This window comes from Natator depressus, chromosome 8, assembly GCF_965152275.1.
Source record: "Natator depressus isolate rNatDep1 chromosome 8, rNatDep2.hap1, whole genome shotgun sequence".
NCBI lineage: Eukaryota > Metazoa > Chordata > Testudines > Cheloniidae > Natator > Natator depressus.
In genome coordinates, this window is record NC_134241.1 from 70304447 (window position 1) to 70320600 (window position 16154).

General features: G+C 38.3%; 1 protein-coding gene across 3 annotated transcripts in view; it reads left to right on the top strand.

Moving 5' to 3' along the window:
* Window positions 1-15902, top strand: part of PLPPR5 (phospholipid phosphatase related 5) — a 96135-nt gene extending 80233 nt beyond the window's left edge. Inside the window, exons 5-7 of one of the 3 annotated variants that reach the window (XM_074961276.1) lie at window positions 3355-3531; window positions 6245-6364; window positions 15317-15902. In XM_074961276.1, the coding sequence (XP_074817377.1) occupies window positions 3355-3531; window positions 6245-6364; window positions 15317-15349 (330 nt within the window). In that variant the 3' untranslated portion in view covers window positions 15350-15902. The remainder of the gene's footprint in view (window positions 1-3354; window positions 3532-6244; window positions 6365-15316) is intronic. The other 2 variants (XM_074961278.1, XM_074961277.1) reach the window with 2 other exon arrangements.
* Window positions 15903-16154: the final 252 nt, after the last annotated feature.

Sequence of the window (16154 nt, forward strand, 5' to 3'; positions counted from 1 at the left end):
CAGAATTGGCCCCTTAGATTGTAATGTTCTTGACACCTGAGTTAAAGTTAAGATTGTTTTCTGGAGCGATGAGAATAGAGCATCGACAATTGATCTGCATCACCGTCACTTGCCTTTGGAAAAGTCTTTTATTTAGTTGATATTTGCTTAGAAGTAGTAATTTTGACTTAATACCCCATGGTGCAGAGTTGAACCAGGGTAACCTGCTGCCAGCTCTCTTGTCAAAACTATCTAAACTATGTTTGAATTCTTGTGGTCCTGCTGTGCACTTAAGATATTGCTATATTTTCCTTGATCCCAGGGTGAATGGAGTCCTGTGTTACATGGTGTGGCTCGCAGTGACTGTAAAGTACTAAAATGCCCAGTTAGTCGGGGGAAATAAAATAGAGGGTCACTGGGTAACCCAGAATACATTGTACTTGAAGTGGGTTTGGATATTCAGTACCTGAAAAAAATAGCTGACAAAAGACTGCTGGAAGTTTAAATCATTATTGTCTCATCAATATTTGACTTCAGTACCGTAGCACACAGAAATATGAGAAGTGAAGATAAAACAAGATTAAGTAAAGGGAAAAACAAGTTTCCTAAAATGAGCGAGGGAGAAAGGGAGGAGGAATGGGGGTTGGGAATACAGCCTAAAATGCTTATTCTCATGGTCAGTTCTATGCCTGCAATAACTATATATATGATGATTTCTTGCTGTACATCATACAGTTTATGCTGCAGGTCAGTGATGAGCAAGTTTAAGCAGCATGTAAAGTATGTTGTGTGTGTACTGCCATGATTTTAAGTTTCCTAATTTGGTTGTTGATTTTTTTTCTCTATTATGTTTCTCCCTCTCCTGTTCTAAGCAAAGTACTTGGCATTTATCATGTTCTATGGATCTATAGTGGCAAACTCGCATGTCCTTTGTGTCTGGTGATTTCTGTCTTTAGTGAGCACATTCTAGCTCTTGGTTTGGGGCTGGGATTCAAGATAATGGGAGTGGGGTTGTGCCTTTGGCACAGTCTGACTATTATCTCCTATGCTTAGAAGTCATGGCTCACCATTGCTCCCATAATGATAGACCCATAAAATACTTGTCTTATCTTCTGACTAGACTATTGCAGTGCTGTGTGATAGACTACACCTGAAAATCAGTTGGAAGTATCAGGTAGTACAGAATGGGGCTAGCCATTTGTCATTCATAGGAAATATAAAGCATCATTTCTCCAGTTCTGCCTACCTGTTTCCTTGTGTAATTCAAGGTTTTGGCTTTCATCCATGAAGCTTTATATGGCTTAGATCTCTAGAAATGTTTATTTTATTTTTAATTCTACACAGGAAAAAAAACCTTTTTGTCAAAAATGAAAAAGTTTTGTGGTTTGGAGTTTTTCAGATTTTAGACAAAAAGTCAACATTTTCTTCAGAAAGCAAATACTTTTATTGAAAAAAATTGTTTTGTTGAAACCCCAATTTTCCAATGAATAGCATGGATGAAAAGCTTTCAATCAGTCATAGAACCTACATTAAACAGCTGGGGGAGGACTGGAAACAGGGCCTTCTCAGCGGAGAGCTTACAGCTCTGGAATTTACTTCTGTGGGTCTATTGGAGCCTGAAACCTTGTATATATCAGGATTGTAAGCAGTGTAGCTACACAGATGTAGCTGCATCATTACAAACCACTAGTGCAGACATGCTGCACCCTCAGAAATCACTGCAATGGTGACTGCACTGGGGTTTACACTGATAATGTTATATGACATAACTAGGTGATCGGAGGTGGAAATAGTTTAGGAGAATTTGCCATGCAAAGTTGCTGTTAAATACAAAAGCTTCAGCTTCTAGGTCTATTCACCCAATGAGACTTATTGTCACTAATTGCCTTCAGTGTACATCTGAGAAGTGCAGGTATACTGTCCAGCCAGGATTTCAGAAATTGCCACACTTTCTTTTTTCAGAATGTAGTCGTGGTGGTGGTATAATTCTCGATGTTGTTGGTAAATCCCCATGTACCGTCAGATTATGCAACAGGCAAAAGGACAAGTCTCCCTCTTTAAAGCTGCTCACATGCAGGTGTGTGAGGGACAGGCAATTGCCTAGAGAGGTCAGGAGCTTTGCAGGACAAGCATTGTCTCCAGTACTGGCAACACCAAGCGTTCAGATATCATGAGTCAGCTGCCCAAGAAAAAGCATGAGACTGGCATAAAATCATGAGATTTAAAAATGATACATTTGGGGTTCTTTTTTTTTATTTGCCTTCTGGGTTTTCAGCCTTTAAAGAGTCATGTTTTCAAGATTGTTTCCACAATCATGAGAGCTAAATACTTGCCATTATTTTTAATGGAGGTTGAGAGTCTAGCATAATCCTAGCATGACCCCACGAACACCAAGTATCACAAGACTTGCAATAAAATCACATGACTTGGCTACGCGGACTCCTAAGATGCACAAGAGAATGGTTCTCTTCTGCATGCTTTTGAAGCTTCACTAAAGTAAAGCTAGGGCTGGCTCTTGGGGTGGGACAGCCAGGTCCTCCTCATATAGCATTGGAGCTCTAGAGATGTGAGTGACCTGCAAAATCCCTGAGCTCTCACCTGCTCAGCTTTAACTTTAACAACTCTGCAGCCAGAGCCTCATTCCCAGTCTTCTTAACACCCAGGCCAGACTCTCAGGAGACCCTCTCTTCCTCCTCACTTTTGCTATGCACAGAGTTTAGAGCTAGTTCATGCCAGTAGCTGGAAGGGGATTTCTTTGCTGGGCAAGTCTAAACTCTGAACATCAGGTGTCTTGTGGGTAGGATTTTGCACTTGTACTGGGCCTTGAATCATAATCCCTGAGGTTTTGCTATGTATTGTATATCTAATATGCTGAACGGTATGGGAGGGGACTTGCATATTGTTAAAATGCTGCCACCCTATTTCACAATATGAAATCTGAAGATTTTGCTATAACACTGCAAGACCAGTTTTTGTTTTTAAAATAACTGGAGATTGGTACGTTTCCATTTAACTGTATTTTAGGAGTTATCAAAATAAAATAAAAAGAGAGAGAGAGAATGTAAAGCAATGAGAATGTAAACTACATAGGGAAACCAATAAGGAAAATGTACATTTGACAGCTATGTACGATTTTTAATAGCCATATCATGTGCCACTCTTATTTTTAATGTCTGTAATGCTGAATCCTATGTAAAGAATGCACCCATCTAACCTCTGGGTACAAAGAGAATGAAACTGGTATGTACTGCATAATGAGCCCTACTTTTTTTTTCTATACAAAAATCAAAGTATGCATAGTTGTCTTTTCCAACCAAACTACAAAGATTTCCCTTAGAGGTTATAGTCTTATGCTTCATTTTTTCTAATTTTCAGATGTATATTACCAACACAATAAAAGCCAGAGGAACAAGGCTTGCAAAACCTGTTCTGTGCTTAGGCTTAATGTGTTTGGCATTTCTTACTGGTATCAACAGAGTAGCCGAGTATCGAAATCACTGGTCAGATGTGATAGCAGGATTTATAATTGGAATATCAATAGCAGTGTTTTTGGTAAGTGCACATATATATATATGTGTGTGTGTGTGTGTGTGTGTGTTTGGATGTGGGTGAGAGAGAGACAAAAGGTAAAATCTTAGCCCCATTGAAGTCAATGGCAAAACTCTCCTCTACTTCATTGGGTCCCTGATTTCTTACCTTAGTGATGTTGCAGTTCAGGTGTCTGGTTTGTATATTGCATATAAAAAGATGCCATTTTTCTTGTGGGACTGGATGCCCCTATATTCTGAGACCCAGATCCATGGCCTCAGTTCACATGGACAAATGTCTACAACACGTTAAAGAATTCCATGTGTAATTTTATGCTGTTAATGGGAGTATTGATGCCTTAGATTCTTTTACAGGAAACTAAAATGCCAGACTTCGAGGTGGGCCTCAGTTTTCTAACTAAAATGCCAGTTTTCATAGATGCATAGATTTTAGAACAGAGGGCATAAAATTTCATGCCATAGTTCATATATCTAGCCCGTGACTTGTTGAGCTAGGGCATTTCTTTTAGAATGACATCCAATCTTGATTTTCATTATACAACATTAAAGTGCTGTATTAACTGATTGATAATGCTGCTCTTCGTGGCTAAATGAAACAAAACAACAATCTGGTAAATTTACTTTGTATTCATTTATATTTAATTGAAAATTATGTGGTTTACCAGAATAAAAGACTTAATTTAGCTTTAAATCCTATAGAAGCCGACAAAGAGTGATTTAATGTATGGTTTTCTGTTGTTGCAAGTGTAGCCATTAGTGATGCTGCAATTGGTATCTGGTTTTTATATTGCATATAAAAAGGTGCCCTTTCTCTTTTGGAGAGATTTTTGGAATTAGATGCAACTTTATTATGGTACCCAGATCTCCGGTCTCAGTTCATGTGGACAAATGTCCATATCACAAAACCACCACCACTCTTGAACACTTTTATTGACAATCTCAATAGAGAATTGAAGTTTGTGAAAGAGCACAGATGCTGATCTACACTCAAATTCCCTATAGGTCTGTCTCTCTGACACCTTTCACTCATACTAAATTCATCCTCCCAAAAATTTATATATATTTTCCCCTAAGAAACACTTTGGATGTAATCCTTGGGTATGACCAAGCTACGCTGGGCTCCGAACCCAAAGAGTGTAAAGCCATCACCCCACCTTCAACCTTCCTGATCCTGGAGACACATTTGAGAGCAGCCTTAGGGCATCTCTAAATTGTGGTCCCCCTCACCCCCAACCCTTTCAGGGGTGGTCCTGTTGGCTCAGGATCAAAGGAGGGAGTGTAAGACACTTGGCCACATATACTTCCTACCCCAGAGAGTCAGGAACAGGTGGCTTTGAGCTATCACAGGGGAAATCCTCTACTCTAAGAGAATTCCTTGCCTGCTGTTTAAGCTAGCTCTCTATCCTGCTAGCACCACTGGAGCACCACAAGGAACATGTACTTGTTTTACATATTTCATTGCTATTGCCATACAGCATGAGTCCTTATAAAACTGGTAGGGACATTAGATTTAATTAGATTTTGGAGGAGGTTCAGTGGTAAAACCCCCAGCCTACAATGACGTCTTAGAAGGAACAATAAAAAATTGTGGTGTTTAAATGTTTGACTATTCATTAGCTGTTTCTGGGGAAGGGAAAACAAGCCATACGAACTTGTGTGAATATCATCCTTCTATTCAGACATTCATGGTAGAAATCCCTCCATTTGATTAAGTATTTATTTGAAGAAATAAATGACACTCTACAATAAACGTGAAAAAAGTGCAGTGCATTTTTATTAATTAGCTATTGGAAAGAGAATATAAATAAATTTTGATCAAGACATTTAATTTATACTCCGATAACTGCAGGACAAATTGTTTAACATTTTGAAAAATGTCTTTCAAACTAGTCCATTGTCACTAAAATCAATTTCCACTCTGCGGAAGTCCACCCGTCCATTTTGAAAGCCTAGTGAGTGAACAAGTTGAGAACATACTATACAAGCAATTAATAAAATAAAACAACTGATTTTTATACCCATTTCTAGAGGAAGTGTTTGTGAATGCTCATGTTGGTGTCAGGATAGTGCCAAATGATAAGCATTTAAATTATACTGTGTGAGAAACACTATCATGGACTTCAATATTTGCTAATCTTTATAGGAGTTCAGTGTTGTTGCTGTGCTTTCTGTGCATTTATCTGATAAAACTTGATTTAAACATATACTTAGTTTGAGATTTAAATTACTATTATTTTTCCACATCAGCAACAGATCTTCTTTTAGGAAGATCGCTTGTACTATGATAATGCATGGGACAATATATTGTTTAAAATAATATCCTCTTGAAATATTAAAGACTTTTTGTCAACGTGAATCTGACTAACACGCTCACATGATTCTTTCAGTCAATCTCGTTCATTTAGTCACATTTACGAAGTTACCTTCACGAGAATTACTGTACCGTTGCTTCTGGTGAGAGTGGGTCCACTCCCGACTTTTCCACTGTGGTAAAATGTTCATTGAACTCAGGATAGTTTAAAAATAATTGGTATTTAGAGGGTTAGGTACAGGAGGACAAAGTGGGTATCTTTATTTTATTTCATTGATATTTCTGTTCTCCTACAGTCATCTCTTACTGAAGTCAGTAGGAGTTTTTCCTGAGTAAGGAGTTCAGGATCAGGCTCAAATAAGTAAAACGCTTGTTCATTATTCTAACTACCTTCTGACCTTTTTAGGTTGTATGTGTGGTAAATAATTTTAGAGGAAGACAACCAGAACATGAAAATTCTCATATGGATAATCTGGCCCAGATGCCAATGATCAGCATCCCACGAGTAGAAAGTCCTTTAGAAAAGGTAACGTCTATCCAGACGGTTTCATTTTAAATACCAAAATGTGATGGTGATTTTGCTAACTTTTCTGGATTGACTGAACATTGATGCTTGTATCCTGTATCCCAAACTGCCTCAGTAGAGTGGTAGCAGGAAATGCTACCATTAAGGAGTGTTTGTTTTAGTAAAAAGAAAAAAGAAAAGGAGTACTTGTGGCACCTTAGAGACTAACCAGTTTATTTGAGCATGAGCTTTCGTGAGCTACAGCTCACTTCATCGGATGCATCCGATGAAGTGAGCTGTAGCTCACGAAAGCTCATGCTCAAATAAACTGGTTAGTCTCTAAGGTGCCACAAGTACTCCTTTTCTTTTTTCTTTTTACGAATACAGACTAACACGGCTGTTACTCTGAAACCTGTTTGCTTTAGAAGCAGGGAAAAGTACATATTATGAGACACATGAGGCTTCCCCTGTGAGACCCTTCTCGCAATTGTGTTTTGGGAATGATGCGAAGTCTGCCAGCCCCTAGACATGATTACGGCAATGTGCCCTTCTCACAGCCATGCCTAGTGATGCTGCAGACACATCAGGTCATGTACAATGTGACTGTGAAACACCCCTGAGTAAATGGGCAAAGGCGGGAGCACGTGCTACTTGCATTTTCCATTCATGCCCTTTATGGTTTGGTTACATCGGAAACCAATCCACTTCTCATGTTCCATCTCACCAGTTCAGGTCAACTGGGTGTTGAATTAACATCCCACAGATTTAGGGCTGAGTGCTGGTGTTAGGATGCTGACAGCGAAGGACTTTCAGGTAAGGAGATTTGAGGGTGAAGATTTCAGTGACTTCCTTAACTATGTTAATTGATCCTTTAATAGACACTGGCACTGAGTATTCAGGCTGAGATTGGGTGGAACATGGAGCAGTTGGAGTCATGAAATCTGTGACCCAAGCCCCAGGTTACATGTAGGGTTGCCATGCAGTTGCTCCAAGCCAGCTGCATACAGTACGGGGGCTACTTATATACATAAAAGCACAAGTCTAAGTGGGGTCAGTGCAGTGATCTTTTCTGTGACATGTAGGAGTGCGCAGCCAATGGATCCCTGTGTAGGGCTGAAAAGGTGCAAGGGGGTGTAGCACTGGTCTTGTATACTCAGACAACTTTCACCCCATGTACAGAACTCCCATTCAAGTAAGTGAAAGTTCTGGGTATGTTAACTTTGCAGACCAGGTTCAATGATATCTTTGCTTCAGGAAGGACTGCAGGATTAGGTATAACTCCTGAATGAGAGTGATGATGATGTAGGATAAAATGCATTATACACCAGCGGCACAGTAACTGGAGAAAAGCTGTGGTCTCTTGCCAAAACAAATAAGATTTTAGATTAGCACGTAGTAGTGACAGGATCCTTGCGTAAATCAGAATGCTTGGCATGAATAACTGTTGCATTGTATTTAAAATTCATGTTATCTTGCTGTACTAAAAATTTTGCTTCTGCAGAGATGCTGTTCTGTTATATAAATGTTAGGTATGGCTATGCCAGAACAATTTTGTTAGCGAGCAGGCATTGAAACAGATAACATAACTAAGGAACGACAATACTCCAGACATATTTACCTAAAGGAAAGTTTGAACTACTAATGCAAATTTTAAAGTAAATCTAATTTTTATAATGAGCTTTTCTGTCATTACTTGTTAAAATATTTTCTCTTCTCATTTGAAGATGGTAAACAAATTCATATCCTGCAGGACACTTAAACAAAGTTTTACATTTACAAACATTGGAGTTCACTTTAGAACAAATTAGTATTAATGTACTTCTTTGTATTAAGCATAAGAAAAAAGTGCATTTTTTAAACCAATTCACATCACATGCCCATCACTTGAAAATGAGATTTCCCCCCCCCCCCCCCCCAGTAAGGATTGCTGAATGAGACCCTAGTTTCTGGTTCATTTCCTTGGAAGAGAAGGCAGATATCTTTTCAGAATTATCTAATATGCCTTTTATAACCACATATGTCTAGGTCAGTTGTGTTGAGTTTTTGTTATAAAGAGGTCACAGTCTCATTTGCATTTAGTTGATGAATATATACCTTCAAAATATTCCATTCAGTAAATTCTCTATAAGGTGTCAAAACAAAACAAGATGTTAGCTGGCCTAAAACAGATTGTGTTAGTAAAAGAAAACATCCCATATTTTTGTGCTGTGTTATCCTAGGCTAAAAGCCAGTGAGGCAGGGCAGGAGCCATCAGAGGTCACACATTTTAACTCTGCACAGAGTTGACCTATTAATCAGAAATCCAGTCAGGCCACTCAAACCTTTCTCTCCTGGCTGTTCTGGGGTGAAGATTTCATAGAAGCTAGTGTTTTCTTCCTCGCTGTCCCTCTTCCATCTCATCCAATAATCTGTCTGAGGCTTAATTCAGGCAAGATTTATGTGATGGTGGATTGGGTGAAGCCACTGGATGAGTTTGCGAGCGTAATACCTTCATTCTGCCTGAGAGAATGTGTCCACCATTTGTGAGTGGTTTGGAGACTGCCTCTCTCTCCAACTCATATTCCCTCAGCTGAGATCTGTGGTGCATTCTCAGTTTGGGGGATAGCAGCAGGTGTTTTCCATGAGAGTCCTCAGCACTGTAATTCATTTCCCTCCTGGCTCAGCCCAAGCCCAGGGTTTGCTGCAAAGCCCACCTTGTCTTTCAGATTCTTAGGCACGTTAGAGGTCCCGAGGTAGAGAGGCTGAAGACTGAAGGATGATTTAAGGAGTGGGAAAATCATCTTTCTTTTTTCATAAAATAAGTTAACTGGAAGATTTATCATTGGAAAATAATTGATGAACTAAAGTCTTGTATTGAAATTTTTTAAATTTTCAGTGGTGTGATTTAAATTTTTGGAGCACCCTACAGTTCTGGATAGGATCCAGAGAAACAGTCAAATAGTAATTCATAATTAATAATAAATAGCAGAGATGTGTAAAATTAATCTAATTTATGGCTAAATTAGTTCAAACTCCAATCTCTTGCTAGATGCTTTTATTATCGACTCATTTTTTTGTTTTCTAGCTAACCTCTTATAATATGGTCTTCTCTGGAGACAAAGGCAAGCTTGAAAGCTGGCATGCACGACGCTTTTTCCTTCCCTCACCTGTTGATAAGCATATACCAAATGTGACTATCCTAAATCTAAATCCTGACTTTGCGTGTATTGGAATATTGGAGTATCTCTTTTCCTTATTATCGGTTTACATGCTGCTGTAGCAGTAGTCAGGATAACTTAATGACAGCAAATCACTACTGTGCATGTCTAGAACTCTGACAGGATCATGTTGCCATGGACCAAGGCAGTGCTGGGGAGAAACATTTCAATTACTCTGTTTCTCTTCAATAAAAAAAACAAAACAAAACCCTAAAATGGAGCCACTCTCTTGCTTAAAACTGACTTCATTTGTTGCCCCAGTGGAAGGGGTGTTTGCTCATCCATCCTAGAATTGTATATTAATCTCTTCCCATAAATGAAGAAAATATACTGTCACTTCCCATGCCTGGAAACTCCCCGATGTTCTGCTACCAGGCCCAATACCTATGTCTGTGATGCAGTACTCTTCACATAAGGCTAGATGGCACCCAGCACATTCCTGGGTGGCCAATGGAGGTGAGTGCACAGATCTTTCTCCACTGCAACCACTTGTGCTAGGACCAGTACAATTCCAGCCCATGCACTCTCGTGACCACAGTGAATGCTCCCGATTGCCATCACCAGGGGCACAGAAAGGGGAATGAGAGAAAGGAGAGCCATATCTCTGCCACTCCCCACAGCTCCATGCCAGCTGGCAGAGATGGCCAGCAGCCCAGGGGAACTTGTATTGCTCCCTTATATGACTTAACAATGAGCAAGCTTCCTTGTGTGTGCACCTGTTGGAAACATTATACACTTAACTGGAATTTTTCTTAGCAAGTTGAATTGAGCCTAATGCCACTTAATGGCAAGGCGTGGTTATTAATTAGCTATCAAGTCTGTTTAATTGGGATGCATGGAGGTGATTAAGCAGTGCTGAAAGGAAGATATCCGGTCTTTGTGATGCTCAGAAGCTGTGGGTGCTGTGTCTCCCCACGAAGGATCATTGCCAGTACTGGCTCAGCAATGCAAAACTGCTGTTTTAAGCTTAGGGCTGAGTACATTTATCCTTAGAATGCTAAGATGAAGTGTTTTTATTATTATTTAATTGGGAGGTGCTCAATTGCTGTGGAGATGAGGTCCAGGTAAGTATTGAGGTAGCCATACATGCATATTTGAACCTGTGGGTTGATCTGTTCTCACTTGCATGCCATCTAACCAGTATGCATGGGTTTAAATTTCTTATGAGAAATTTTGCTGACCTTTTGTGGCCATATGGCTATATCTTGATTGCTCAGTATGTCAACAATATGTATAGTAAACACAGGAGAGAGCACATTCAAAAAAGGATAGAAAGCAGTTTAGCTCCAAATTTTACTGAAATCAAGCATCTGAATATATGGTCTCATCATCCCTTTCCCATTGTTACACTACAGTTGCCTCGAAGTAGATGTTTATGTGAAATAGTTTTATTTCAAATGCAAATTACATGATCACAGCATCTGAGTTTCAGTAAGTAGTACAATGAAATAGCAGTTGAACAAAAGAAATTTGAAAATATGTTTAATGTGATTTCTGTAAAAATACATATTGTAGGTATTACAGAATCCAAATATTGATAACAAACAAGAAGATCCTTTACAACAAAACTCCTTCAAAGCACACCTCGTTAGGTTCTTCTCCTGGATAACACGAATGAACCGTTTCGAACATCTTCACATAAGGCAATAAACGTATGTGCGCAGAAGCGCACTAGTGTGTTGAAGTGTGGCTTTAAAGCAAAGGCAGATATAACGTATGTTAGCCTTCTGTGCAGGTTGAGAACTTTGTAAGAAGTGACATTTCACTGAAGGATTACTTGCTGTGTTCTCTAAAAATGCATCTCTTTCCTGTAGAACCAGGAGATATTCTTGTGTGTTGGGACTTAAATATGGGAGAGCTAATTTTCTGTGACTACAGAATTTTTTGAATTGCTTCTTTTTAATTTTTCTATTAACTTTAAATTAAACTCCCCCATTCTAGGCAGTGTGGGAACTTTTTTTAAAGTGTCTCGAAAAAAGAAATTTTGTTGCATAAATGGCTATTTTTAAGGATTCACAGCTATAGTAAAGACTGTTTTTATAGAACAGAAAAGAGTATGTCCTACTCTAAAAATGTGAAATCTGTGTAAAGGAAAATACAAAACATAAGTAAGAGGATGTGGAATTTTTCATGTACAACATGCACTTTACAGTCTGTAGCAGGTTATAAATCAAAATTAAATACATAAAAACATGCTACAAAACGTGGGATTTTTCCCCAGAAACCTGCACTCAAGGTTTAACTTTTATCATTTCACTTTTCTAGTTTTTATTGGTTTGAAGAAATAATTACAAAGCATGAAGTGTTTAAAATCTTCTCTTTCTGCTTCCACAAACTTCACACTGTCAATTTAAAATAACACAAAACAGTGTACCAATGTGTAAAACTGCTAAACTTTAACAGAACCCAACTGTATCCTAATTCTTTTGAGCACTGAGTGGTATAACTATTTCCCATGGAGTTTGAGGATTTGAGCTCTCATGCATGTGTTTTTGTTTGTCTGTTGCATCTGTGTGCGCCTTAACTGCTGGTATTGTTGCAAATTTCATACACTGAATTCTCTGTCATAATAAAGCTAAACTGAAGTAAAAGGGCATGGTAAAGCAACTGAAGAGTCACTTATTCTAGAGGGATTCTATTTTTTCTCTAAATATCATCCTTCCTCAGAATCTACGTCTGAGAAGGCTATATCTGAAAGCACGAACAGTGCCACACTTGCATGCATCAGTACTAATCAGTCTTGGCACAAGAAAGTCATTACTTTTGATCTATTTAAAATGGCATCTTGCAAAATCCATTGAAAATAACTGGGCAAGTTTTAAGGATGTTCACACGATCAACCTCTCCATAACTGGAAGGGATCCTAAGTTAGCAGATCTTGCTGAGGATCTTGTGCAGGAATTCCTCTTCAGTAGGATACCCTTTGCCCTGAGCCTACACAGAGGCACCTGTGTGTGTGAGCTAGGGGTTTGGTGACCAGCTGGTTTTTAGAGGTAGGAGGATGAAGCTGCTGTCATTGGCATTCTCTTTTCCTTAAGCAGTAGGTATCCACTCCTAAAGTAATGTCAACTGAAACAGCATTAAACTTGGACTCTGTGCATTCTCTCTCTCTCTCTCTCTCTCTCACACACACACACACACACACACACACACACACACACACACACACACACTCTCGCTCACTCCCTCAGAAAGGGGGATTATGCACAGTAGCTGTGCTACCAGAGTAGTGCAGGTGGCTCAGTTATCTGCAGGACTGTGTGTTCCCTTTCATGGGGATCCCAAGGATCTATGGTTTTGGAAGGCCATAACTCCTGCTTCCTTCAGACCCCCAAGGGAAAAGATGTCCATGAAACTCAGTGTTGACCACCAGTCTGGGTTCCACTAACCCCTCCATTGGATACTTCTGTGGAAGAGCACTGTATCTCTAGAAAATCTAGCCCATTTCAAAACAATGAACTAAGCAGTTTCAGTTCTACACCTTCTACACCAGGAGTACCTGCCAGCATATGTTTCCTTTTCTCTGTTGCTATGTGAAAAATCCACATAAACAACAGGAGAAACTGAATATTAATGTAAAGTATCATCAAGTACACAAAGGGTAAAATGTTCAAAATTACCTAAGTCCCATTTTCTGAAAATGTTACCTAAAGAAAAAAGAGTAAGTATTTTTTTTCTCTAATCTCTTTCAATGAGGCGTTTGCTGTCTAAACATCGTTTATCTATTGTTATAACAATCAGATTAAATTGACAGTATCATTTTTCAGGTCTAAATAGGTGTCAAATATAAATACATTGGGCCAAATGTCATAATCCCCTACAACTGCTTTGGGTTCAGTGGGGTGGTACAAGCATAACTGAGAGCAGAATTTGGCCCAGTAAGTAAATAGTTCCCTGAGCTTCATCTGAATGTTGTTTTCCATTTCAGAAATCTAATTTTATTTCTCTTTTGTTGACGACAGTTCAGAAACCTCTGCCAAGTATTAACACTGTTAAACTCTGAAAACTTCTTCACATCAAGTTCTCTCATAATCCAAAATGATCATTAGAGAAAGTAATTTGCTAGCCATTTAATCAACTGTCATTTGTTTAAAGCATTTTTGTTATCTTTTTGAGTAACATTAAAACAGAGACTTTACAGAAATCCAAAAGCTTTTCTTTTTTATTCCAGTATTTTTTTTAAAATCCATAATAGAAAACATAGGTTATTTCCCCTCCCCCTACCTCACTAAATAAAACATAGTTATGTCCCTTTGCTGCGAGGCCAGGAACAAAGTCACCAGAATGACTGGGGTTAGAGGTAGAGGGACCTAGGGTGTAATGGTAGGATGTTCCATCTCTCCACCTCCGATGGGTAACTACTACATTCCCTTCCATAAAATGCCCCATCCCCATAGGAGACTGGTCTAAAGGAAGAGCTAAGAAATTTGCACTTTAAACAGCACCTTTCCTCTCCTGCACAGATTAAATTCCTTCTAAAAAAGTAAGGATGGTGCAATATGAATGACCCTTATGTGAGCTCTGAACCCCATCACATGAGTCACAAAACCAGCCCACAGCCTGAGAGCAATTGAGAACACAGTTAGGAGTGTTACTGGCAAAGAGAGATGATGGAAGGAGCACCTAGGAGAGTCAAACTAAGTGACAGTAGGATAAGGCATGTACAGAGTTTCTTTCATATCCTTTACCCATTTTTCTTGCCTTGCACTGTCTCCACGTTACTTGCTGTCCTACTGCTGGGGGATATGAGAAGGTGGCAAGAGAAAAGATGTGATCCTACAGCAAAATCTGCAGTACTTCCAGATTAAATTTTCCTCCATGCATTTTCACATGGGAGGAGATGCATAGGGCCCTATATCAATAGGACTGTTTCATTTTGTCTGTTTAAAACATGTTTCATGGTGGTGGCTTAAACAATTCCTTAGAAAAGCGATTGTATGTTGAAGACAATAGGAGTTGAGAACAGTTGGTAACACAGAATAGGCTGTCAGTGCCTTGCAGAATCCCACCACTAGGGACCAAATGCAAACACTTCAGCAGGTGTGTGAATGAGACTCATGTGCGTCAAGTTACCCACCTGCATAAATAGTTTCAGACTGGAGCATGACAATGGACCACATAATTTATGCTGGACACTACAGTTTTTTACTGTGTTGTGTTTTAAGTAAAAAGTGAAGTAAAACCTGTTACTTATACACACACACACACACACGCTTAAAGAATACACTTGTTGAAGGAAGCAACAGAAGAACATTGCAAATGATGCTGCAGCGGTTCTGAAGAAGTAATTTTTAATATGTTCTGTCAACAAGTGAATTCTAGCATTTCACTACTTCATTCCATGCCATCTGGCTCACAGGGAGCAATTAAACTTAAAAAGAAACACAACATTAAAATTGTAATTAACACTATCAGCTTCAGGCAGCAGTTTGCATTCCCAGAAATTTAGCTTTTAATTATAAATAAGACAGCGATAAAACTACTAATTTAAGTATTCAAATTATTAAATGAAAAATACATTACAAGCTAAAATGTTGTAGAACTATATCACTGAGTTACTTTGGTCACTGTACTTATGTATGCAATTTTTGCAATATTTAAAAAAATTTGCTATGGCAAGGGATGGACAGCACTGCACTTAGGAACATTTTTATTTACATTATACTACAAAACTCTCCAAGCATAAGAATGTTTCAAAAGCCAAAAATAGGAATAATCTTTGTTATGATGATTATACATAGCTAACTGTATGCTTTTGTTTTTTTTTAATTTCTAGAACCACATCACGGCCTTTGCAGAAATCACATGATGATGAAGCTGATGTATATTCACTACACTGGACATCATCTCTTTTCACAGTCCACTCATAATAACGGAAGTGTGTTGAAAATAAGAGTAAAAATTGTCTGATTTATAACTTGATTTTTACAATATTAAAACTACATCAACATTTGAAAAATACTTCTTAAGTATTAAAAGGTCACTTTACTTTCCAACAAAAGCATTGCACCATTATTTATGTATTTATTTATGGGGGTGGGGGGCGGGGAGGGAATCTGAACACTAGTCATGTTTGTATGACAATGCCCTCTCTAGCCTTTTTTTGGCTATTTATCATTTTAATTATTCATATATCTATTCAGCAGTACATCATTTTCTGATTGATTTGGATTTTTAAAATCTGAGTTTTTAATTCAGCATGACATTGTTTCCATTTGAGCAGATTTCAGTGTATGAAAATTTTTTTAAAAATTATGTTCTGTACTAAAATGCTATTTGCTCATTATATTATGCTGTATTTCACTTAAGAGATCATTCATACCATATGTTACATGTAAGACTGGTGCTTCTGCTTTTGAAGAGAAAAAATGCCAATTTTTACTGTAATAAGTATTGTATCATAATTAAAAGTTTATTTGGATATTTTCCTGACTTAAGTGTAGTCAAGTGATTGATATGTAGTTCCCGAATGTCTTGGATGATGTACATTATAGCTAGGATAAAGGACATGATAAAATATAGAAATTCTGGCCATTGGTATATATCCTTTTTTAGTAATGATTTCTCACTCTGAGTTAAGGGCTCCATTCTTAGTCCCAGGATATCTTAATTCT